Source organism: Somniosus microcephalus, chromosome 19 (assembly GCF_052327205.1).
Source record: "Somniosus microcephalus isolate GS21.2 chromosome 19, FLI_Smic_1.0, whole genome shotgun sequence".
NCBI classification, from domain to species: domain Eukaryota; kingdom Metazoa; phylum Chordata; class Chondrichthyes; order Squaliformes; family Somniosidae; genus Somniosus; species Somniosus microcephalus.
The window spans coordinates 50,752,522-50,779,898 of record NC_141005.1 but is presented as its reverse complement, the minus strand read 5'-3'; the positions used below and the strand labels follow the sequence as shown (position 1 = coordinate 50,779,898).

The 27,377-nt window shown below is 40.5% G+C and overlaps 1 protein-coding gene across 4 annotated transcripts in view; it reads left to right on the top strand.

The window, feature by feature from the left end:
• The window catches only part of LOC147104427 (mediator of RNA polymerase II transcription subunit 13-like), a 356,394-nt gene that overhangs the window by 276,132 nt on the left and 52,885 nt on the right, over positions 1-27,377 (top strand). For 2 of the 4 annotated variants that reach the window (XM_085961771.1, XM_085961769.1), the window contains 5 exons: positions 1,409-1,594; positions 13,011-13,170; positions 18,393-18,494; positions 21,201-21,935; positions 25,534-25,771. In XM_085961771.1, the coding sequence (XP_085817897.1) occupies positions 1,409-1,594; positions 13,011-13,170; positions 18,393-18,494; positions 21,201-21,935; positions 25,534-25,771 (1,421 nt within the window). Of the gene's footprint in view, positions 1-1,408; positions 1,595-13,007; positions 13,171-18,392; positions 18,495-21,200; positions 21,936-25,533; positions 25,772-27,377 lie in introns of all 4 variants that reach the window. The other 2 variants (XM_085961770.1, XM_085961768.1) reach the window with 1 other exon arrangement.

Below are 27,377 nucleotides of genomic sequence, written 5' to 3'. Positions count from 1 at the left end.
TAGGTAGATCAGCCTAATTTTTATTTAATAAAAAATCATGTTTGTGTGCCCTTTGTAGTAAGCTGGTCCATGTTCTGAGTATCCCTTTATTGCAAGCTTAGTCCATTGGGATCACATGACAGAGATCTCTTTAGCATTGATCACAGATACCCTCATTGTTTACAGTTTCCATACAAAAATGTAACATTTTAAGTACATTGAAATAACTTACCATTTGAAAGTTTAACAAAATAAATTTGAAGTAATTAAACTAAACATTTAAAATAAAACCAAGTTGTAACTGAAATTTTAACTCAGTTGGAGCCCTGGGCACCTGGACAAACTGGGACTGAATTTATGAGCATCGTCAGTACCGTAAGCTGCTCAATTCTAGTATTTTTTTAATTGTTTGAGCAATACCATGAGACAGTGTGAAGTAATTTCAACAATATAAGTGTTCTCCCTAATGGAACAACAAAAATATCTTCTCAAAGATGGGTCTTGCTTTTAAGACCAATGGGGCCTGTTAATCAGCCCAAGTAATATTCTTAATTTAGTTGTCAAAGCTCCCTTAGCTTCAGTAAATTGGTTCACATTTTCCATTCACGGTCGAGAATGTTTTGTCTTAAAACAAGATTACAAATATACAATGTAGGATTTGTTCCGATTGTCCAGTATTTTAGACTTTAAGATAAAAATAGATAACTGAATGTGAACAAAAACGATCTTGTTTTGTGATGGTTACACAAGTCTTACGTCTGCTTGTGAATGTTAGGAAACTGTAAATAGGTTCGATAGTAAGTTGTGGCTAAATTCACAGATGAGAATATTTTTCTGAGTATTCTGCATTTGATCAGATTATGAAGTTACAATGATTACTCGATTTGATCAGGGACAGTCTCTGCTTTATTTTCTTTTGTAGGAGCAGAGCAGCTCCTGCTTGTGTTAGTAGCTTCTACTGGTTTTAAACATGATGTATGGAGGATGTGCTTGAAAACACATTCGTGATGGCTATGAAGCCTGTAATACAGTGCATTTTGCCTCATTTGTGAAGAAATTATAAATGGCACTTTATAATGTACAGTGCAACACAGATCTCGAAATATTTCATACCTTACTAATAGAAATGTAGCCTAAAACACACACATCAAATTTTTATGGAATTGGAATTGCATATACTGTATTTGGTTAATTGTCTTAACTTGAAAGAATCAGGTAATTGTATATAATCTATTGTTTGAAATGGTATGACTGACTTCTTTTAGGAACTGAAAATATCTTGCCTTACGAAAGAAAGGGGAAAAACCTTTTTTTGAAATAAACTTAATATATTCAATTGTTTATGTTGAGATGAATTTGGACTTGACCACCTAGCAATTTGTTTCAATGCGTCCATGCATTTTGAAATAATTTCTTTACATTTCTGTAGGTGGAGTAAGAATGGTATACCCGTCAGCTTTCGTGTTGATTCCTCAGGGGGATATCCCTGTAATTTCAAATGCTGCTAATGCAGCAGGCCATACCAATCCGACACAAGGACCAGGAAGTGTGAAAGACACCATAAGCTGTGGATTGCCACTCACACCGCCCACCTCACCTGAGCAGACCATAATAGGTATGTTTCCCACAAGTGGTTGTTGCAGGTTCAATTATATCTATCTAGCTTTTATATCTATCTGTACTTTGTAATAAAGTTATTGTTAAATAAAATCCAACGTTAACGATTGTACAAGTCGACACATATTAGGAAGATTTTTTTTTTGAGGTCCAGCATCTGGCCACCTAGAAAATAATTAGTCTTGATTTCAAGTTCACTGGTCTACTGTAGTGACCAATACTGATTTTTTAATTCCTACCCAGAATGCTACTGAACTTGTGCTTTTATTTCTTTTACTATTTTTCCTACGGCCTTTTTAGCCGTTTTAAAATTTCATTCATATATTGTTTCTTCCTATTTTTTTACTTTTGGACTAGCACTTGTTATCTTGCCCATAACACACTCTTGAATGCCTGAGCAGATTCATTCTGTAACTTGTTTCTCCAATTGAACCATATTTGCTGCTAGTATGGCCCTTGCCCCAGTGACTTCATTTTGTTGTATTGATGCACATGCATCTGATGGGAGCTTTAATTGTATGCAGGGGTATCGAAACTGAGGTCATTGGTGAGCTCATTATCCTTCGGAGTGATAAACCTATAATATTGGGGAGGGGATGAAAATTAATTTTGGGATACATGGTGCAAGGTTTCAAGATCCCATATGTGAATTACTGAGAGCAGGGAATTCTGTTTTAAAGTATTTTGGAGTAATAAACACTTAACTTATCTGCCCTCCATCCTCCAACTTATCTGCCCTCCACCCTCCAAAAATTGGTAGTTTGTCATATTGCTTAAAGGAGAACAGTAGATGGAAGGAAAGTACGAAGAGTATAAATCTATATCTACAAATTGGTGCATCAATGTTTATGGAAATATTTTCAGTGAGTTATTTTCCATGGTGTAAACCTACCATTCTGGATCCTTTTGCAAAGCAGGGGACCACTTCAATGATGCAGGATATAGGCACATCGGGGAAACAGCTTCATAATGAATCCTGAAAATGAATTTCTTGGATCAATTTAATGCTGAATTAGATGTTTGACTTTGGAAGAGTCAATAATGTCTGATTATTGTTACACACACACACATGCACACGCACACCGGAGGCATCTTAGGTTCGGCGTTGCAGCTGATCCCGGGCAATATACAGAACTTGTATAGATGAGCCTATAACCTGTATCACCATAGTGGCTGTCCTGTGAGCATTTCCCCCTTTCCTCTCTAACAACAATTGTGTTTAGGATTTGGGAGAAGGAACAGATAGTTATCACGACACTGTTCTGACCATCAAAGGTTCACTTTTCAGAGCTCCTTGCTGTCTGGGTGGACCAACCCATCAGAATCCCATATAGGCAAAATGTTAATGATCAACACTCAGTTTGACGGTATAGTTATTGAATAATCTAGTTTAGACAAGCCAGGATTGCACCAGTTTAATGGTAGACACATTATTCCAACTAAAAAGAAAGTTTGACTTTTTGATGTTGGCTCCCTTAAAGGTCTACTTAGTAAAGTTCCGACCTAGTGCAGCACGAAGCTGTACAGACCAGACGGTCCAAGCTGTACAGACCAGACGGTCTCCCCATTTTATTTTCTGACCTTGTCTCAACTATGCTAGTATTTAGTGCGCTGCAATTGGCCTCAACATTCCTGACCCCTGCTGGAAGGTTTGCATGTGTGGGTATCGGCTGAGGGCAGCATCAGACTCCACTGTTGCCCACCTACCCTTCCACAGCCACACAGCTGGCTAACAGAAACTTGCAGAAACAATAGGCACTTGAGCAAAGTACCAGAGTTAATGCCAGTAATCAAACTGTACTTCAGTAAGAGTTGGCATCCTTAAAAGCGAAGGAGTAAAGAGCAGTGAAAATGGACGGCAACAATTTATTTTTAAAGTGGTAAATGGAATTCTATAAGATAAAGCTAATTATTGTTGCAGCAAATGATTTTGATCACTCCGATTCAATTGAACTCTCGGTGGAACGTTTAATTCAAAATTGCGGTGTTTGGGCAGCAAATCACTCAACAATAATGTATGTAGAAATTAGCAAGATTTGTTGAGATATGACACCGACCCCTAATTGCATGCTCGAGCTATAGATAAAATGTTGCAATAATGATTATGGTACTGGTTCTTAGTCCAGATACAAATATTTTTAGTATATTAAACAAAACCGAATGTTATATGCAGCATGAGAGACACAAGCTCTTTGTAATAAATATAGAATATCAAATATCTGGCAGCAAGTTGCAAGACTGTAATTCATTCAGAATTCTGATGACCTCGTATATTGTAAGAACAAAGCTTGGATAGCTTGAATGCATCAGCAATCGAGAGAGAACAGCTGCCTTAAACTGAAACATTTTATCTTTCTAAAATTAAAAAAAAATCACTTGCAATATGAGAATAGAGCAGTCTGGTTTAGGTTAACTGTAGGACTGATGTAGAAGCGTATTATGTGACGAACTGTGGTAAGACCAGCTTTTATTCCTAGTGTAATATGTGAATATGCTTCACACATTGAGTGCAAGTGCCTTATTCTGGGGTTGCCAAGCTTCTTGGCTGAATGTGGCCCGTTTCCCAATTTCACCCCCCGGTTTCTTTTTCCTCAGTAAAGATTGTCGTTTATCTGATTTCCTCCCACACCCTGCACAGAGCCACAGACAAGTCAGTTGAGTACAATTAATGAAAAGCACTCATCTCTGGAAAAAACCTGCTGACAGAAACAACTGATCTGTCAATGGGTTCCTGGGAATAGAACACTCAAGTATTTTCTGTTGTCTTGCAGTAATTACATCAGTCTGTCTTTTGTCATCAATGTAAAGCCATAAAAATTAAGTAATTCTGCTGGCCATTGTCTATGCCATTCAAACACCCTTTCCTTTTACTTCAAATCCCAGCTATCTGCTGCACTATCACCTGCATATTGAAACACTCCTCCTGTTCCCAGGACCTCTGCTCTACCCCTCCAAGTTAGACTGTCTAAAATATTAGAGGGACAGAACAGAGCTGCTTTGAAAGTATTTACCAGTCACTGCATTCCCTCTGAGATCCCAAATTGCTGTTTGAGGGAGGTAAGAGGTAGGAGGGAGAAGAGCCAGAGAGAAACAACCAAACAGGGAAACGAGAGAAACGAGCAAAGAGAGAGACAGCTGTGAATGAGGGGAGAGGGAGTGAAATAGAATAAAAGGAGGAGAGGCAGAGGTGGAATCGAGGGGAGACGGACAGAAGCAAGGAGCAGGAGAAATAGACGGACAGAATGGTGGAGCAGGAGAGACAGACAGAAGTAAGGAGGAAGAGACCGGGAAGAAAAAGGAGGTGATAGAGAGAAGTGAAGAGAAATGGCACACGACCAGAACTTCATGAAATGGAAAATAGATTGGGAGTTAGATGTCCTCTTTTTAATTATGATTCTGTCTGATTTTACTATCTTCTATCCACTCCATAGTTGTAGCATTTTGCTCTAACCCACTGCTCTAAAAGGTTGGACACTTCCGCCTCATTTTGTACTTCTATGCTTTGGAAGAATTAGAAGCACTTGATATTGGGCGAATTGAAATGAATATAACTTTGAAGTATTCCCATGGGAGTCTATCAACATCAACTGCCCTCTTTTGTGGGGCAGGTGGCAGTCCTCCAGCGTGATCCATGCCTCAATGTTGGGGATGTTGGCCTGAGCGAAAACACTGACATTGGTACGCCTATCCTGCCAATGGATTTGCAGGATTTTGCGGAGGCACCATTAGTGATACTTCTCGGTGCTTTGAGGTACCTACTGTACGTTGTCCATGTCTCTGAAGCATACAGGAGGGTGGGTATCGCTGCTGCTCTGTAGACCATGAGCTTGGTGCCGGGTTTGAGGTCTTGGTCTACAAATACTCTCTTCCTCAGGCAGCCGACGGCTGCACTGGCACACTGAAGGCGGTATTGGATTTGGTTATCGATGACCACCCTCGCTGACCAGGCTCCCAAGGTATGGAAAGTGATCCACGCTGTCCAAAGTCTAGTCATGGATTTTGATAGTCGGGGGGCAGTGGGAGCAGGTTGGTAAAGAACCTTTGTCTTTCAGATGTTTAATGTAAGGCCCAGTCTCTCTCACGCTTCAGTAAAGGAGTCAACGATGGTTTGGAGTTCGGCCTCCGAGTGTGCACAAACACAAGCGCCGTCTGCAATAACGGAGGTTGAGACAATCGTGGTACTGGACTGAAGACGACGGAGATTGAACAATTTCCCATTTGTCTTGAAGATTAGCTCCACTCCGGTGGGAAGCTTGTTGGAGGTGAGATGAAGTATTGCAGCGAGAAAGATTGAGAAGAACGGTGTGCAATGACACAGCCTTGCTTGACCCCAAACTTCACTTGTATTGGGTGTGTGATGGATCAGTTAGTAAGGATCACGGCTTGCATGTCATCATGGAGCAGAATTTTTGAGGACAGCCAAATTTTAGAAGGACACTCCATTGTCCCTCTTGATTGACAGAGTCGAAGGCCTTTGTGAGGTCAATAAAGGCCATGTACAGAGGTTGATGCTGCTCCATACATTGTGCCTCTTAGTAGGTGGAATCCACATTGTGACTCTGGGAGGAGCTCTTCAGCCACTGGGAGGAGCCAATTGAGGAGAATTCTTGCAATGACTTTACCTGTAGCAGACAACAGGAATCTCCTCTAATTACTGCAATCGGACTAGTCTCATTTCTTGAAGAAGGTCACAATTACGGCGTCTCTGAAACCCCAGGCATGCTGTCCTCCTTCCAGATAAGGGAGATAAGGTCATGGATTTGCGCCAAGAGTATTTCTCTGCCATGCTTTAGTACTTCGGCGGGGATTTCATCTGCTCCGGAAGCCTTGTTGTTTTCAGCTGTCGGATGGCCTTTTCATCCTCATGCCGGGCTGGGATTGTGCTGAAATAGTGGCGGATCGCATGCTGTGGGATGGAGTCATGGACACACCCGTCAAAGACGGCGTCTTGGTTGAGGAGATCTTTGAAATGCTCCTTCCAGCGGGCACTGACTGCCTCTCTGTTCTTGAAAAGCACCTCACCGTTCTTGACACTCGGCGGGATTGGTGCTTGGGCCGTAGATGGTCTTGACTGCGCTAAAGAATCCACGCACGTCATGGTTGCCAGCTAGTTGCTGGATCGCCTGCACTCTTTCCACCCACCATCTGTTATTTAGGTCAAGTTTTTTGTTGGACCTCGGCCTTCATTTGTTTGTAAATCTGTCGTCTTTCCCTCGAGTTGTGATGCTGATTCCAATTCAAGAACACCTTACGTTTACAATTTATTAGTTCCTGGATCTCCTGGCCATTCTCATCAAACCAGTCTTGATGGTTACTCTACCAGAAAACAAGAGTCTTGTTGCAGGTGCCAATTATGGTGGACTTAAGGGCAGACCAGGCACTATAGACACTGCGGCTCTGATTCATTGGGAGTCGTCAGGTTAGCTGTGAGGCGTTGACTGAATAGGGCTTTCTTTGCAGGGTCTTTGAGTCCTTCGGCGTTGATTTTTCTGCGGCAGCATTTCTGTTGCCGCTGACATTTTGAGACTAGGTTGATGGAGATAACGGAACGGATTTGGTGGTGGTCAGTCCAGCAGTCGTCGGCTCCTGTCATGACGCGGGTGATGTGGACTACGGTGCGGCCCCTTGCTTGGATGATGACATAGTTCAACAGATGCCAATGCCTGGAGCGAGGGTGTTGCCATGAGGCCTTGTACTTATCTCTCTGACGAAACAAGGTGTTGGTTATGACAAGACCATGTTCGAAGTATTTTGTCAGAAGGATTCCATTGGAGTTGGTTTTCCCGACTCCTTCCCTGCCAATCCCACCTCTCCAGAGGTTTGTGTCCTTTCCAACTCTGGCATTAAAATAGTCAAGGAGTATCAGCTTGTCACCCGTTGGAACTCGGGACAGGGATTGCTCAAGACTGGAGTAGAATTCCTCTTTGGCCTCGTCCATAGCTTCCAGAGTTGGGGCGTGTACACTGACAACCATAGCGTACTGATTCTGGGTTAGAGCGACCTGAAGGGTCGTGAGGCGTTCGTTTATCCCACAAGACACCAAACTAGTTCATTTTTGATGGGGAAGCCAACCCCATGGGGACAGCATTCCTCTTCTGGTTTGCCTTTCCAGAAGAAGGTGTTTCTGCCACCTTGTTCCTTGAGCTGGCCTTCTCCTGCTCGCTGTCTCTCGCTCAGGGCGGCGATGTTTATGACGTGGACTATCATTAACTATTAAAGCATCTGGAAATCAATTGAAGAGTTGTCCTATTTATTTAAGCTTTATTCCCCCAATATTCTGCCAGCACTTCTGGTACTGTGTTCAAGTGACAATTTATACAAGTGTAGACATTGTTGGCAAGTTATTAATCCCATCATCACTGGGCATACACAATTGAGCAGTTTCCAGCAGAGGTTACTAAATAGTGATTCGGAGTAGGAATATCTCCCCTCATCCTAATTCAGCATTATGAGACAACAAGAACAAACATTTATATAACGACTTTAATGTCCCACGGTGCTTCACATATGACCAAATAGACGCCAAAGCGAAGAGGTGATCAAAACCTCAGTCAAAGGGTTGGGTTTTAAAGGAGGAGAGGGAGGCAGTGGGGTCCAAGATGGCTGAAAGCACTGCCGTCACTGATGGAGGGAGGGGAAATACAGAATTCTGAGGGGGCTTTAGGCCTGGAGGAGGTAGCAGAGATAGGGGAGGTCAACACCGTGAAGGGATTTAAACATAATTGTCATGTCCCTACTGCTGTCCTGGCTGCGATCTACAAACCCAGCCCAAAACAGAGATTGAACTTGGGAATCTTCTACACATCAGTATTATACTAAATCTACCCAATGAGAAACCAAGTTACCATTTGCCCTTGTTTTTAATGCAGCTCAAAAATTCTCCCTCCATTCCTGTTGCCTTCAAATGAATTTTAAGCACTATAATAGGCATTTTACTGTTGAATAGATTCTCTCTCCAGTCAAATACCGTGATGTTTCTGATGCATTAATTTCTGTAAAAGTTGTTCTGTACTTTTCTCCTTCACTTTCTTTGTTTCCTTGCATATACTGTCTTGGTAGTTAGATGAGATGGAACTTATTTTCCTATAAACTAATTTTTATGGCATTTTGAAGTCTTAACAAATTGAAGACAGAATTGTCTTTAAAACAGGCTGATATTGGAGCTTTACTTAAAAATAGATTTACTAAAGGAATGTGCTGGCTTACAAGGCATTCGTATAAAGAGTTGACATCTATAAAATGTTTTATGTACAAGTAAATGCCCATTAATTTCTATCACCGCATTTATTCATCTGAGCAACTTGCTTGCAAACTGGGAATACTTTTTAGCCAAGTGCATTAAATTACTGCAAATCTTTAGGCCAGTCACCAGATCTGAATACTGATTTACTTGATCTCCATGCTCAAAGCTCTTCTATCTTGACTTGGAAAAGGGAGCGCCATTGCTGGTTTATTTTATTTCTTGATTTGTTTTCTCCTCAGTGATTTGGCTATTGTTTTTGGGATATGAAAACATACCGAACCATTTTTTTATGCAATTGCATTTACCACACAATTACAAACTGCAGAATGTTGTGACACTTTGTCAAAAAAGTGGCAACATTTATGTTGCAAGATGTGAAATGCATCGAGCTATATTTTAATCTGAGACTTGTATACATGAAATTGTGCTACAGTATCATGTATATATTTAGTTTTGGTTTGCAGCACCCAGCATTCAAGATGCAAACTGCTTTGAAGACATTGTGTGGTAGAAACTACACATTTTATGTTTGTAGTACTGAAAAATTAACAATTTGAGTAAATGTAAAAAAGAAAGCGGTGGCACTCAAATTTCAGTCCAATAGGAATTTGAACCATTCTGTAATTTGAGGATGGTAACTTGTTTGAGTTGAAAAATGTTCAAACCTATCCATCAACAAAATTGACATGGAATTTTAATCTTTGCGTTATGCAATTTTATTGAAAAACTGCTTTTAGAATGCTATCTTCTACTAAACAACAGATATTTTTGGACATTGATGTGGAATATTTGCTATGCCACATGACGACTATTCTTGTAGTGCCAAATATGGCCTTGCAGTAAAAGGAGATCATTGGGAATTGTCACTGGCACTGTAGAAAAGATCCCAGGAGCTGATAATTGAATTCTCTACGTAAATATATAATGCTTAAGTTTACTGTTGCAATATTTTAACTTCCACTCTTAGTGTAACTAAGTCTATTTTATACAGTTTGTTTTACCTGTAGCCATGACTTACAAAATAAATTAAACTGCTTGTTCTAAAGCTTCAGAAAAACATACTCTATTGGGTATGCAGCTTTAATTAGCTTATTTTTAAAATGGAATATTTTGGGTGTATTCGATTCATTTATTTTTTTAACTTGTGATCAAATGTTTATAGTGGAACAAGAAGTACCACAAACAGCAGTGACCTGTATAGACCGTAATCAGATTTTGGCTGACACTCTGCAAAAGTGTTTATTCAATTTACTTGTGAACTTTTAGCTCCCCCTAATGATGCTATTTGGCAATAGCGCAAGTTATTTTTATTCTCGGCTTGTTCTACTTCTTATTGTGTAAGATAGGTTGATTACATTTGACTTTCCTTTTCTTGCATTCTTAACTTCAAGTACATTCTTGGTATATACTAATGGGAATAATGGTATTTAGTTATACTGTTTGATCTTAGACTTACAAATCGGATCATGTTTCTGTGAATGTAGTAATTGTATCATGGCGAAACTGGTCCAATTAATCAACTTAATTTTGTAATGTGTCAGAAATAAATGCTGTGCAGAATGGAAAGATGAATTGTGGGTTCCCCTTTTTTTTCTGAAATAAGAGGATATTTAAAACTATTTTGGTGTGTTCATAAGATTCAATCTATGGAATGGTGATGTTATCACCTTTGGGAGTGTTGCCCGGTGGCTTCCTTTTGTAGGTTTCTGTCCAATGAAGGTCGTATATGAAAATTTGAGATCATAAGTCAGGTAACTTATAAAAGCAGATCCTTGATCTCTGGGTACATAGTGTTGAATTTAAAAAAAAGAACTTTTATTCTCCGTGTTAGGGATGTCTGTACTGGGGAATCATTTGTCCGTATCGAGCACACTTGCATTAGGTATAGTATCACCAAATGTAGACTCAAGCTACCTCTGCTCTGCTTCTGCAATCTGAATGAATGCTGTTTAATTCTACCAATGGGTATTTTTCCATTTACCACTTCGGACTTTCATATAACTCCTCTGACCAAGTGGTTAGATTCATGATTTTTTTTCTGGTGTGGAACCATGGCCACGAGGAACTAGATTGAGACTGATCAAACTCCTTTCAGGGAGGACCCTTAAACAGCTGAGATTGTGAAGTCTCTTGGCATTATTGTGATCTTGCTTCAAAACCTAGTATGCAAGGTTATTTTAGTTAATTGAATGTAGGCCCAGTTCCTCTTGTAGGGCTGTCTGTGAGAAATACCCACTCAAGAATAATTTGACAATCATTTAGTCGTGCTTTCATGATTCACTTCATTCATTTACCTACTTGAACATTGGTGTAAAACCTCAAATAACTAAAACTTAACAGTGCAAGAAAAGCCCTCAAGGACACTGCAATGTTCTAAATGTTGACTTGTTTAACAGAAGGCTCTTGCACATTATCCAGGAAAAAATCAAGTGACTAAAGCTCTGCAGTGTACCACTTGTTCCTGGAAAATTACCCTCCTCTGTGTAATTTATTCTGTGAAGTAATGAAAGGCAGGCAGGCGACCTGATGAAACACTTGAACTTCTTTGCAAGGGTTGTTTATGTAGAAGCACGACCTTTTTTTCAAAAAACCTTCTGTACAATTGCAGTAATGGATTATTACAAGTAAAATAAAAAAACTTCAGCAAATACCTAAAATTCTTGCTGCTATTTCATGCCGGAAAGCTATTTACACACGGCCGATAATCTTGTCAAAAAGCGGCAGATGTTCCTTTTTTTTTAAACCTCTGAATATAAACTCCAGTCTATTGCATGGTCTAGTTATTTTAAAATTCCTTATTCACATGGACTACTCATTATTTTAAACAAACTTACCCACCATAAACTTCAGTGTAACTGCACTTTGTAACTGACATTAGAGTGCTCTATCAAATAGCAGTTAAATGATTTTTAAAAAAACGTGATATATTGTAATACAGATTAATGTACATCGGTGCAAGCATGATCAGAGTATGAAACGGTCACTGAACCAACATTGCTTCTCGTTTTGCTGTGTAGAATTACTGGTTCAAGATTTTATAGTTTCAGAATATCTGGATTTTTGAGCAGAATTTGTCAGTTCACTCAACACCTAATAGTGCGCAGAATGATTTTTAAATGTTAGTAAGCTAGTGTGGCCTCTAGTGGCAGAAATTAGGCATTGCACCGTACTCTCCTGATTATTTTCCAGTGGTGTTTCTGGCGATAGACTAATTTTTTTTCCTGAAGATCTAGATATGAAGTTAATCATAGACTCAGAATATAATGGAATAGCAGATTTATGTTTAGTTATCAGTAAATAATTGCCCCTCGACTTCAGAAGAGCATAACAACACTAAGAAACAAAAGTACATTCCACCTTCACAAAATGGGTGAAGTACTGAGTGGTCTAATAAAGAAAAGCTACAGGTGACTGCCCTTGGGAGTCTTGCTTTAAAGGTGCATCATTGACTTTTTGGACAGGCATAATTTCTGGAAAAGCCAGGAATGTACTGCTCTGAAACCCTTTTCTAGCTACTACATTGACTGCCCAGAAAATTCACATTCCAGTCTGATCTGTGCCACACTACAAAATTTGCAAACATTTTTTTATGGGTAGTTTAATATTTTTTGCTTTTTTACTGCCATGGTTAGTGACTGTTTTATGTTTTCATGGGGATATGCAAATGTTGAACATGTAAAATTCTTATCGCAATTTGTTTACCCAGATAGCAAAAGCCTTTCACCTATAGTGAATCTATCTCCATAACCATGTTATTATTACTAGTGCCATTAGCAAGTCGGACTGGGTTCAAATTTCTAATATTTGTGATGGTACCTCAGGAGAAATGAAAATGCTCCTTCCATCAATGAAGCTTCAACCATGTTCTTAGGTTTAAGAAGCTTAGCAAAATTCTTCTTGATGGAAAATCTGCTCTGAATATTAAAAGTAAAATGTACTTTATCAGCAATAAGAGCAGGTTGACAAGTTTCACTTGTGATTTTTTTTAAATATAGATTTATCTGTTTATTCCAGCTTAGGGAAATAGTTATCATCTCCTGGCTGGCTATGACATGTTTTGAGTTTAAGCAGCTATAAGATAACTATATTAAAGACTATCTGAAGTCCATCTCAAAGATTGTTGTTTATTGGTTGTTGCCACTGTACTTTCATGTTTTTTTTTGTAAAGCAGGTGATGGGATTGCACAGACTGTCATCAGTCATGTGAGTGGACAAGAAGGAGCTGTAAATGCGTCGAGCCCAAAACATTCTGGTAAAATTCCTCAGAAAGTAACCAATCAGATGGTTCAGAAAGTCTGGAAAGAATGCAATTTGAACAAACCACAACTAAAGTAAGTTTAAATGAATATGATGTGCCACAGAATGGTAGAATGTTAGTTGTGCTCACAATTCCACTAGTAGGCCTGGAATTTCCTGCATATTTCACCCAGATACACATGCAATTGGGTTGCAAATCAAATAGGTGATTAAAAGATTGCAGAATTTACAGCATTAGTGAGTTGTGTGCCTAAGTATAATAGGGCCAAATCTCCCGTCTTTTACAATCGTCTGTCAATCCCTCCACTTGACCACATCTACGTCCATAATAATGACTCTGTCCAATGTTCCTGTTAAGCTGCGCAACCGCGCAGCGCTCTGGAGGTCTCGCGCAGGCCAGTTACTGGCTTTTGAATGGAAAAACCGTGCATGCGCGGAAATTTGAATGGGCCCCGCAGCCTGTTAAAAGGACCGCACATCCAAAAAAACAAAAGGGAACATTAGCTCCATCCCCAAATCACAGCCTTGTACGCGAGCTCCCTGTAATTGCTCTTGCTCAGGCTCTCTTCAAACGAAGACCAGATTTTCAGGTGCAGCAGGAAGCCAATCAACAGTGCCATGTAGGGTAGGGTGGTCCTGGCTGAACCCGCAGTGGAAAGCTCACTGGTATGCTGTACAGTTTTAGCTGGTTAAGTACCAGCAGTACCACTGCACACTTTGTGTTGATGCTGCCAAACTTCATTTAAGCTGTTTGGATTTGGGTAAGTGGATTCTGTCCTTTTTATAGGGACAGAATGGGCACTGTATATTAGGCAAACATAAACTACCTGTGTACCTACCTCAGTAGGTTTGGTAGCTCTTAAACTTGGTGGTGTGGTTCTATTCAGATATTTGGCTAAGAAGGAAATTGTTTTGTTCATCTAATTAGCCTTAGATTAGTTCCTTGGTTGTGTTAATTCTCCTTCACGTATTGCAGTTTTTTAGATCGAAGGTTTTGAATTATAATAACATTCCAAATTCTATGTACTAATTAATGTTTAAATTGGTTGCATTTCTTTTCAAATAAAATCAGTAATTCTAAATTTGACTCTGGGCTATTCCAAAAATAAGAATTCAAATATGAAAATTGAAACCTATTTTTTTCCCAATTTGATTGCGAATGATTGTAAAGACTGGTTCCTTGTACAAAGGAAGACCTCAGTGATTGTATCCAGTTATGCTTTGGGGCTTTGTCCTCCTTTAGCTTAACTCTATAACTTCTCTAATACTTTTTTATTTATTAGATCTTTCATCTCGCTTTTAACCAATTCAGGACTTACTTTCTCCCGAATAGCCTTTTAGTAAACGCTGAAGTAAAGTACTTGATAACGTATCCATGTAAATATCCATTTGTCCTATACTAAATTGCTATTCTATTCTCTCAGGGGTTCCACCTCAATCAACAATTTGCTTTTTAATATTTTTTGAGATTCTCTCCTCAGACTCCCTCTTGGCTTTCATTATCTCTTTCTTGATTTCTTTCCTTGTTTTCTAGTAGTCTTTCATTTTAGCATAGCTGCAGCCCTCTTCTTCCATTCCAGTTCTTCATTTATCCACAGCATCCTAAAACTTGAAGTAGTCTCCTTTTTTAATGGCACATTAATTCTGCATCTTTTCACTCTTCCCCTTAAAAAAAAAAATATCCGATGTTGTACCTAGAGTCCTGTGTGCCAATTTCTCTTTTCCCCCTCACCTCCGCTAGCTCATGCCTCTTCATTCTAAAATCTGCCGTATTCCAATCTGTTGCCTTTGTGCCAACTTTTTCCTTTTTGTATTTGGACCATATCGTACTAGGGTCACTCCTGAAGTGTTCACCTACATTTAGCTGATCTACCTGACCTATTTTGTTCCGAATAACTAAATCTGGCGATAACTCTCCCCTTATCAGCATCAGACTTGATGGAGGAGTCATGCACATATTTTAGGAATTCCATTCCTTTTTCTCTGTTCACTACCCCCCTGTCTCAATGAATGAGTGGGTAATTAAAATCTCCTAGAACAATAATTGTTTCCTAAATAACAACAGAGAATGCTGGAAAACCTCAGCAGGTCAGGCAACATCCGTGGAGAGAAATTAGAGTTGACACAGGCAGAATGGATTTACCGACCAGCCTGCTCCACCAGCCCCGAACCGTTCCCTTCTCCCTGTGTGGAGGCGGGGTACCCCTCATGTTTAAAATACCTTGGCACAGACCGAGACCGGGGAGTATGGGATCATGACTCCCAGTCCCTCATCTCTGACCTGTCAACAAATTTCCTCTTCATTTCTCCCACATGTAGTATAGCCTTTTAAAAAAAATCTTTATAATCAAACTGACTCTGAACCTCTTATTTACAACAGTCCTCTACAGCATATATTCCTTCCTTTACCAATACTGCAAATCCTTCTTTCCTATTCTGTCGTCCTTAAAATAATATAATCCAAAATATTTTCCACTCCTGTCCAGTTTGCAGCCAAGTTTTAGTGCTATTAAATCTGCATCTTCATCTGTTAGAGCATTGCAGTACATGCATTTTTTGTTTGTATTAACATTGCTCATGTTTCCTTGTGTTTTTTTGTCCAAGTGAACAGCTCATTCCTTTATCTACCTTTTCCTTATGTGTAGCTAGTTGATTTGGTTTTTCCTCTTTTACTGTTTTTTAAATTCGTTTTATGGGATCTGGGTGTCGCTGGCAAGGCCAGCATTTATTGCCTATCCCTAGTTGCCCTTGAGAAGGTGCTGGTGAGCCGCCCTGTTGAACTGCTGCAGTCCGTGTGGTGATGGTACTCCCACAGTGCTGTTAGGTAGGGAGTTCCAGGATTTTGATCCAGCGACGATGAAGGATCGGCGATATACTTCTAAGTCAGGATGGTGTGTGACTTGGAGGTGGTGGTGTTCCCATGCGCTGGCTGCCCTTGTCCTTCTAGGTGGAAGAGGTCGCGGGTTTGGGAGGTGCTGCCGAAGAAGCCTTGGCGAGTTGTTGCAGTGCATCTTGTAGATGGTCCACACTGCAGCCACGGTATGCCGGTGGTGGAGGGAGTGAATGTTTAAGGTGGTGGATGGGGTGTCAATCAAGCGGGCTGCTTTGTCCTGGATGGTGTCGCGCTTCTTGTGTTGTTGGAGCTGCACTCATCCAGGCAAGTAGTGAGTATTCCATCACACTCCTTACTTGTGCCTTGTAGATGGTGGAAAGGCTTTGGGAAGTCAGGAGGTGAGACACTCGCCGCAGAATACCTAGCATCTGACCTGCTCTTGTTGCCACAGTATTTATGTGGCTGGCCCAGTTAAGTTTCTGGCTAATGGTGACCCCCAGTATGTTGACAGTGGGGGATTTGGCGATGGTAATGCCATTGAATGTCAAGGGGAGGTGGTTAGACTCTCTCTTGTTGGAGATAGTCATTGCCCGGCACTTCTGTGGCGCGAATGTTACCTGCCACTTATCAGCCCAAGCCTGAATGTCGTCCAGGTCTTGTTGCATGCGGGCATGGACTGCTTCATTATCTGAGGAGTTGTGAATGGCGCTGAACACTGTGCAGTCATCAGTGAACATCCCCATTACTGACCTTATGTTGGAGGGAAGGTCATTGATGAAGTAGCTGAAGATGGTTGGGCCTAGGACACTGCCCTGAGGAACTCCTGCAGCGATGTCCTGGGGCTGTGATGATTGACCTTCAACCACCACAACCATCTTCCTTTGTGCTAGGTATGACTCCAGCCAGTGGAGCATTTTCCCCTGATTCCCATTGACTTCAGTTTTACTGGGGCTCCTTGATGGCACACTCGGTCAAATGCTGCCTTGATGTCAAGGGCAGTCACTCTCACCTCACCTTTGGGATTCAGCTCCTTTGTCCATGTTTGGACCAAGGCTGTAATGAGGTCGTGAGCCGAGTGGTCTTGGCGGAACCCAAACTGGGCATCATTTCTTTTACATGCTTTCCCTTTTGCTAAATTCTTTTCTGTTTCTATATTAACCGTACGCATTTCTAACCTATCAAAGTTCTGGAAAACCACTATTTCCCGAAATGTTCTGCTTTTTTCCTGCTTCTGTTGACCTTAAAGACCAAGAAATTAGGTCTCGCCGTGCCCATTTTTCAGGTGCTGCACTCCTAAGGTCCCAAACTGGCGGGCAGGAAGCATGTGCACACGGAGGCCGGAAGTGTTCTGCCCGCCATACTACACAAGGACAAAAAAGAGGCTTCCTTAACCCACATGTGAAGCAAGCATTAAGCCATTTGTCACAGGTCAATTCAACTAACTTGACACAACAGATGGTTAACCATTGGACTTACTGGTTTTTATGGTTCATTATATTTTATCTTTACCAACTGCGCTTTAGGTGACTGTGACAATTAGTTAATGTGTTCTAATATCTGCCTATTTTGCAAGCATTTTGTTCAGGTTAAAGTTTATGCTCTTAGAACATTTTGGCATGTGAACAGTTGCCATTTCCCCGGAAAATAGCATAAACCCATCCAATCTGGACTTTAAAGTGTGATCCATCTTCTATAGAGTGCATCCTGTGGGCAGTTTTCACAGAATCACAGAATCTACAGTGCAGATAGAGGCCATTTTGGCCCATCGAGCCTGCACCGACACATATCCCACCCTATCCCTGTAACCCCATGTATTTAATCCCGTAACACTAAGGGTCAATTTATCATAGCCAAATCAACCTAACCTGCACATCTTTGGACTGTGGGAGGAAACCGGAGCACCCGGAGGAAACCCACGCAGACACAGGGAGAATGTGCAAACTCCACACAGACAGTTGCCCGAGACCAGATTTGAACCCGGGTCCCTGGTGCTGTGAGGCAACAGTGCTAACCACTATGCCACCGTGCCCCCTTTTGTTCACATCCATTTAAAACCATTAGCTAGAGGATATCCCACATATGTTTGCCTTCACCTTGATAAAATTGACACTCAATAGAAGAGACCAGACCGTCCACTGATAATGCCTGAAAGCTGAAGCACCCTAAATTTGGCCATTTTCCATTGATGTAAGTATATTTTAAAAAATCCTGCTACTTGCTTTAATAAGCAGAAAATTAAATCTATGAACAAATACAGGACTACTGCTTTTTTATGTTGAGGCCTGTCAGCAAAAGAATGCAGTATTAATGACAATGAAAAGTTATTTATAAAATGGAAACATTCAACCAAAATAAGCGAAATTTAATCTTCATGCAGTGCCGAGTTGATTTGTAAAGTTGAATATTTTAAGAGGTATCCATAGCGCAACTGACTTGGTATTTTTTAATACACATGTTTAAAAGAAGACACTCAACAAGTGAAAATTCTGAGGAAGAGGTGGCCAGCAATGCTGCTTCCTGGGATTTTACAGAGCCTGGCCAAAGAGTAAATTGTTCTTGTTCAAGGTAGGATATCTCTCTCTATGTAGCAAACAAACTAGCTGCATTGCTCTGCTTATGCAAGTCCTATGATGTGACTTTTCCATACTTTATCATCTGGTAGTGCACTGGTTTCCAACGAATGTGTGTAAACATATTTTCAGTATTCTTCTTACCCTGCCCCCACCCTTTCAGAAGCCAAAACAACAGTAAAAAACCTCCCAAATGGATGGATGAGGGTGGATTGTACAATAGATACTCCCTGCTATTCCCCCTCCCCCTCTCGGCTGCATCAATTCTGTTTGTCAGTTGATGACAGCAGAAAATATGAGTTAAGCGAAGAAAGCTAGTCATGGCGACTTCCTCTTCCTTCTCTGTCTCTTTGTCCCACCTCCTTCGACCCCCCCCCCCCCCCCCCAAATCCCCAAACTACCTTGAGAAGCAGCAATTTACCATTGTGAAGTAAGAACTGCGGGAACGAAGGTAAGTGGGTCTGGGGCAACCTCATGGTTCAAACTCCCCACTTAATTTGGGAGATAAATGCTGAACTGCTTGTACCAAAAATATATATTATGCTTAATCTTAAGCTGTCAAGTATTGCATCATTTGTACATCAGTGTATAGGTATTGTGAACATTGAATGTTTTGATTCCTTTTATGAAATTAATTTTTTGTCTACCCAAAGCGACTTTATTCATGCAGCATCCACAAGCCAATAGGATGTTACTAATACTGTAATTTTGTCAAGATACTATTTCAGCAAAGTCAAATGTCAAAAGTAATGGGGAAACATGACAAGTTGTGAGCAGTGACATACATGTGAAGTAACAAGTTTTTCACTCTCCCCTTCATTTGGGTGGAACCAGCATTTCTACCTGCTGTGACCATTTTCTGGAGAAAAAAAAACATCGAAACCAATTGACTGTTGTGATGCTTGTAATGAAGATACAGCCTTAGATAGTATCACCAATGTTTGGGGGACAATTGCCTTGGGAACACTGTCCATTTAAGAAACTTGCTTTACTGCTTTCTAATTTTGGTCAGGTGACCTTCCATTTGGCCTGATACTCCATTGCATCATTGCCTTTTCTTCCATTGTTGGTAGCATGCTGTCCTTATGTATCCATAAAAGTCTACAAGTTTTCCAGTTATTGTATTCCCCATCTCCATCTGTAAATGGTATAATTAACCATTCCAGAAAGTTCTGCAAATCTTTCTGGAAGTGCTTTATCAGTTTTTGTAAGCTTCACTTGCCCATTGATACTGTACTTTCTTTGGCCTGTACTTGCCATGCATCAGTTATCAGTCCATCAAGGCCTAACTGGGCTTGTCTGTTCCAGTTGATTCAACTTCAGCCTTTGGTCCATTGCAGCTTGAAAATTAATTTTCAGTGTCATTGATCATTCCCATTGACATAACAATCTGTGGTCTATTCTGACTTTGAAAAGTGTGATGCTACTCCAGACCTGGCATAAGGGCACATCCTGACCATCTGTTTGCTGGAAGGCTATCTTGGGGGATTGTCCCAAGTGCAATTCCTTCATGCCAACTGTAAAAACATTGCATCCTTATGCCAAGACTATAACATCTTGAGATAAGAGCTTGTGTGGTTGTTATCTCAGCTTTTCATCTGTTTTTGGCAGGACTGTTGTTAATTGGGGACCATCCCATAACAACCAGATTTACAAATGGTGCCTAGAACAACAAACTTTTTTCATTTGACAACGTTTGAATCGACAAATTTCAACAGCCCAATATCAATTTAATTAGAAACAGATTAAAATCCCACTGGCACAAGCATTTTGCGCCTCCAGTAAAGTATTTGAATATTTTGCAGTTGTTCATGCTGTTGATTTATAATTTTTATTCGGCTTCAGCCAGTTTGCACTGCTGACTTAAAGGCTGGAATTTTGAACTTTCTGACCCATCCGGAGTGGAGGGGGCCGTGGGAATCCCGGAAGTCGGGTTTCTCCACAGGCTGTGGAGTTTTAACTCCACAGCGTGCGTGACACATCATGGGCGGGTTCCCTGAGGTTGGGGGGGGGGGGGGCGCGGTGGTGGTGCTTGTATGGGGTAGCTTGATGGTGGGCAAGCTTGGGGGCCTGGGAGAAAGCACACCTCCTCTTGGCCCACAAGGATTGCTCCCTGAGGCTGTGCTCACCTTGCTGCAGCTACCAGGACTCCTCAGGCCTGGCTGCAATAAAACCTGCAGACTAGGTTAAAGCAGAGGCTTCAGGGCTTCATTATCACATTTAAAATGCCAACCCGACTCCTAGCAGCGGGTGGGCTGCCTGCCCCTCGTCCCGCCAAAGTAAAAGCCGAAATTGGGCGGGTTGGGTCGGGATTTAGATTTTTAATAATTTAACTTCCCCTTGCCCCCAACCCACCCATTTTTTCATGTTAAAATTCTCTTTCCCCCCCCCCCCCCCCCCCCCGCCCAAGACACAGACCCTAACTGCTAATATAATTTGTTAATTATTTTGTAATTGCTTGGTATATTGCTATTTCTATATGGAGGTTGAAAAAATTAAGTTAGGTTGTGTGCTGTCGATGTGATCTCTCTGTAATACTTTGAAAAGATGTTTTTAAACTTCTCATCTAAAGTTACCACTCAATATTGTCTTCTCAATTCTGTCTGAAGAGGAAATGTTGCTGCTTGGAGTCACTTTTGAAACTACACATTGAGTGTTCCATTATTATTGAATATAGCTTCTGAATGTTTTTATTTTTCAGGCAAAAGCTTCTAAAACAGCGAAGTACAATGGGCACAAACCGCCCTCCATCCATCTCCCAGCCTGGCTTTAATACTGGGCTTCCTTCCGCTTCTTCCTTGCCATCGTCTGCCTCTTCTAAGCACAAAACAAATGAGAAGCAGGAAAAAGGAGATAAGCAGCAGAAACGACCTATGACTCCATTTCATCATCGACCCTCATTAACAGATGAGCTTTGTATGGAGCAGGATCCCACAGGACAGAAGCTTGGATTGGTTGGTATTGATGTCTCCTTAGAAATGCACAGCAGCAGGAAGTATGGCAAGCCAGCATCTGGGCCTCCAGGAAACCAGAGCAAGCCACTAAATTTGAATCCTATGGATTCACCACATTCTCCCATCTCTCCACTTCCACCAACTCTCAGCCCCCAACCGAGGGGTCCAGAGGCAGAAGGTTTGGAAGGAGCTCCTGTGCCCATTAATCCATTGCTGTATAGCAATGGTCTAGAACTTCAGGCAATCCCCAGCCTTGATGATAAGACTGGGCTTTTATCACAAAGACTACCACCAGTGCCGGAGGTCAGCGAGACGACTTTATATAATGGTATCACTGCACAAAATTTGGAGTCATCGGACAAAATTTCATGGCAGTGTTACAAGACTCCTACCCATGTAGAGGGAGAGTTCAGGCCACCAGAACTGCACTGTGACAGATGTGACAACAAAATGGATAATCCAGATGGTTCAGCACTAAGACGGTAATATTTGTGGAAGATCATTTGTATTAAATTATTTAGCTTGTATCTTTACTGAGATTTTCAGGTGGTGCATTGAAGTGTGATTTGGATTTTTTTTAATGGAAATAATTCATGATCTGCCTTGTAGGAGTTCATAGGTTTAACATTTTTGAGATGTAAACACAGTATGTCGCAGTGCTAAAACAGATGTTTTACATTAGCTAAGTCTGAGTGAAGATTGATGCACAATGACTAGTGAATGGAATGATGAACAATTAACAGATTAGATGGAATGGTAAATAGGCATTTGGACTGTGTTGTAAAGCAACATTTCCTCTTGCATATAAATTCTGTTATTCAAAACGTATACTTAAGTGTAGTAGATGCGTACAATTGTTCATCTTAGTGAATCCAAATTGGCAGTTGAAAGGAAGGCCTTTTAACTTGATTCCAAGTACAGTGAACAAAAGTAAAGTGCTCCAGAGCCAGTCCTAGTTACTTCAGTATTAATTGGCATTGCACAAACCGCATCGACATTTTTGCCCCCCACAAAAAAAAAAGATCTAAAAGTCTTGCACAGCATATCTTTTATCTTGGTGACTATAAACTCTGATAAGCAACACCTGAAAAATTCCAATTTAACAAATTGTTATCAATAAAGTGAGCATATTTACTGCATTCTTACCATCAAATGCTGCAAAAACTATGTCAGCAAAATTTTCATCAGCTGCAAATGTCATTGCCAGGTAATTTGGGCTGTAGCTGTTGGGCTGCCTTTAAATAAGGATTTTTAGTCATGAAGATTTCCCAATGAATTTGAGAAAACATATATAATGCGTTATGGTTTTACTATTTGTCATTTTTCAAACTTTGTGTGTGTTGGTGGGAAAACACTACAATTATTCATTGCTGTTTATGGAAACCGATAGCTTGAATTTCTGAGGAATTCTAAGAATCCAGAGGATGAGAGAAATTGCGTAGAGAAGCTGAACTGGCCTTTTGTGGGGCAGCGAAGGGATAGTAACTGGAAAAATGAGAACACATCGAAGTGTGTGCAAGGAGACACAAGAAGCAGAAAAAAATAAAGGGTGACAATAAAATAGAAACTTAGCAAAAGAATGGAGGCAAAAATAGAAAAGGAGACGGTTTGCCTGGAAACTAAGTGCAAGTGGACACTTCTGAAAACGGGGATAAATATTAGCTCATGGAGTAGTGTATCAAAGGGACAAGATTACTTTGAAAGATTTTGGAAAATCTTCATTTATTTGGGCAGGTCATTTTTATCTCTGTGGGTAACCCATGAAGAAAATTTTATGGAAACTGGAGTGAGGGCAATGCTTGTCATTTGTATTATGCTTTTAAATTTAACTTTATTTAGTTTAAATTTAAATCTCATGGTTTAATTTCAGGTTTGGTTTAAAAAAATGCTGGGTTGGGAGAACTCCCCAGTAGCTCAGCTCGGCAAGGCAGTAAATACAGGAAACTTTCTTTTATCCGGCACGGACGGGACCGACGTGGTGCCGGTTCATCAAAAATTCCGAATAACCGAACGCTATAGTAAAAGATACGGAGCTGAGAGCTCCGTATAAAGCAACAAACCCCGTTGCTTAGCAACAGGTTCAAAACAATGGCCACAAGTTGCAAGTGTCTCTGTAGCTTAGCAACAGCTGCAGCCACACCCTTGCACAGCAACACATGGAGCAAGGCAAGTAATAAAAGTTACCTGAACCTACTCCTGAATTTTGCCGGTTAACCGACATTTCCGGTTATTTAGGGGCCGGTTAATCGAAAGTTTCCTGTACTGATGCCATGTAAATGAAGATCCTAGGTTTGATCTTGAGTTAACTGGCCTCAGCTGAGCTGGTGTTTTGAGCACAACAGTCAGACCCGGGGCTCTGGGATAAGAAGCAGAAAAGCGGTCAAAGTTATAGTGAGTCAGTGAATTTTGGTGGAAGGGCATGAGTATACTTTGGGTCAGGATAGGATCAGCCTTGCCTCCGATGCTCCTGCACTTCAATAGCCTGGCAACACAGTGTCTTAAATTTTCTCTCGCATCTTTCCTGCATCTGACCTGCTCCGAGGTCTCCTCCCACTATTTGTTTATGGTCAGTCACCAAATGGTTTGTGAATATGATCTAGGAAGATGTTTCCCTCCCTCCCTGTGGGGAAGCAGCTGCCTCTATTTGTTACCTACCCATCAGCATTATATTTGAGGTCAAGAACTCCGGAGAATCATGAAAAAAAAACCTTTATCCTACCACTCAACATCACGTTAGAGCTAGAATACAGTGTGCATTCCTATCTTAAGGCTATTATGATTTCAATCTTCATTAGTATTTTTGTTCTTCATTACTGACCTTTATTTAATATATTCATTCTCGGGCTATGGGCATTTCTGGCAAGGCTTGGCATTTATTGCCTATCCAGAGTTACCCTGAAAAGTGGTGCCAGTTTGATCCAACTAAATGGCTTGCTAGATCACTCCAGAGGGCAGTTAAGAGCTAGCCTCATCGGTGTGGGACTAGTCAAGTATTGGTCAGACCAGCTAAGGATGGCAGGTTTCCTTCCCGAAAGGACAATAGTGAACCAGTTGGGTTTTTCCTGACGATCTGACAGCTTTATGATCACTTTACTGATGCCCACGTGTTTTTAAAAACTGTTTTCTAATTCTTGAACAACCATGATTCGATTTGAACGCTCATCCTCTGGATTATTAATTGCCCAGTAACATAACCATTACTCTTCCCCACCAGTTCTTTGCAATCCAATCCAAAGTGTTCCCTTGCTAACTTTCCATCTAAACTTAATTGGTCTGTAATTTAGGTAGAACCAAGAACCTTGAGATATGACTGGTTTCAGAATGTTCTCGAAAATTGTACGAGTAAAATAGGAGCGAATTACCTTCCTTGATCATGAATGAATTGACGCTGTACATTTGGAAAATTTCCTTTTTCTGTTGCATTTTTACATATGGATATTAGTGCCTTTCCCATCTCCTAATTCGTTTCTTTGCTTGTGAATCTTCGCAATCCATCTGAATCTTGTCACTATCATCTTTCTATCTTAACTGTTGTAATATTCCACTTGACTTCTATTGTTGTTATTTCCTCTTTGTTAGCTTCTTCTTTGAAAACCGAGGCGAAGTATCTATTCAGCATCCCTGCCATTTCAGTATCATCTCCTGTGTGTTTATCTTGCTTATTGCTTCGTGGCCCTATCCCTTTCTTAATTCTCCTTTTATTACTTATGTGCCAATAGGATACAAAACTCTTACTTTTTACAGTATATTGTTTGATATTTGCATTTCATATTTCCTCTTTACTTTCTAATTGCCTTTTCAACCTTTTTCCTAAGCTGCTCATATTCTTCACTGAAATAGAAACAAAAAGTGCTGGAAATACTCAGCAGCTCAGGCAGCATCTGTAGAGAGCGAAACCACCGAGATCTCTCCATAGATTCTGCCTGACCTGTTGAGTATTTCCAGCATTTTCTGTTTCTATTTCAGTTTTCCAGCATCCGCAGTATTTTGCTTTTATATTCTTTACTGATGCTGACTAAACTGTTTATTTCCATAATTTTCTGTTTTTAATGTAAAATGGTAATTGCTTTTCATTTTTAGACTTCTAGCACAACCCCATAAACGGTTCAAGGTTTCAGAAGAGAGGATACAGATACACATCCAGGAAATTAACTACCTGGACCCAACTAGACTTATGCAGCAACATGGCGAAGGTCCTGGGGAACTTAATGACCCATATACTTTTGTGGACGGTGATATCGAATACAGCTTTACTACATATAAAAAGTTTAAACTTGGGTCTGAAAAAGATACGGCAAAGAAATCACAACAGAACAAGGTAAAATTTAAAATCATTCCATAAGAACATATATCCCACCAAATGGGATGTACCTGTGCAGGTTCTGTAGGTGGGCTTTCTTCAGATTATTTTTTTGCTTCTGAGTTCTACAGTTTGTATTCATGTTGTGAAAGACTGAACATATGAGAAATTAAATTACTTCTGATAGTCGCCCATTGTATCCACAATGTAATTGGGGATAGTTCTTAACTTTGAAGGAGGATTTAAAATCTAATTTTGGTGCCAGAATTGGTTTTCTTTTTGTGTGTATTTTATGTATTTGAATCAAAAGGAGAACATTTTCACTTACGGACGCTCATTTTAGGTACAATGTTTTTCTCAAAAATTTGGCACATCCCTGTTTTTCCAATTAAACATAGAAACATAGAAGATAGGAGCAGGAGTAGGCCATTCGGCCCCTCGAGCCTGCTCCGCCATTCAATGCGATCATGGCTGATCATCCAAATTCAGTACCCGGTCCCTGCTTTCTCCCCATACCCCTTGATCCCTTTAGCCTTAAGAAATATATCCAACTCCTTCTTGAATATATTTAATGTATTGGCCTCTACTGCTTTCTGTGGTAGAGAATTCCACAGGTTCACCACTCTCTGGGTGAAGAAATTCCTCCTCATTTCTGTCCTAAATGGTCTACCCCTTATCCTTAGACTGTGACCCCTGGTTCTGGACTCCCCGGCCATCGGGAACATCCTTCCTGCATCTAGTCTGTCCAGTCCTGTCAGAATTTTATAAGTTTCAATGAGATCCCCTCTCATTCTTCTAAACTCCAGCGAGTACAAGCCCAATTGACCCAATCTCTCCTCATACGTCATTCCTGCCATCCCAGGTATCAGCCTGGTGAATCTTCGCTGAACTCCTTCCATGGCAAGAACATCCTTCCTCAATTACTGAGGAAAGCGTGTTTAAAATCTTGCCTGGTCTTTAGGTTTATTTTAGATTGCTGTTCTATCCAGGAGCATATTGTTGTGACTTTAGGCATATATGCACAGAATGCTCTGGCATCCAAAGGGAGTGGTTTATTTACTTTGTTTTGTAGTTGGCTGTATCTTTGACATTTTGGGCAAGCTTGCTACATCGATAGCAGCAAAATTACCCATTTGTTCTTATTCTGACTTTCTTCAGAACTACGTAAGATGCCATAATCTTTTCCATGTTTCAAACCTACCTCTCTAGTAGATTCCCCAAGGATGAGCTATTTATTTACATTTGTTGTCTCTGACTCCCATTTTTTTCTGCCCTTGACCTGATAATTTATGCTGAGGTGGAAAAGACTGGAATACTGCAGAAATCCAGATATTTGAAGCTTAAGCTTTATGTACATATACAATCCTATTATTGAGTCAACTGAATAAAATGTGTTTCTCATTTTGGTCAAGTACTGATTGACTGAAAAGTGTTTATTGTGAGATTTAAATAGGACACAATGTACAGAGTGTTTTGACAAAAATGCATTAACTTGTGCTTGCAAGTATGCATGTGGATGGAGAGAGAAATCACTCCCAAAGGTAACAGGAATTATTGCAGTCACCTTTTAAGTTTTCCACTATTTCAATAAAAATTGATAGCTTGTATATTGATCATCATATAC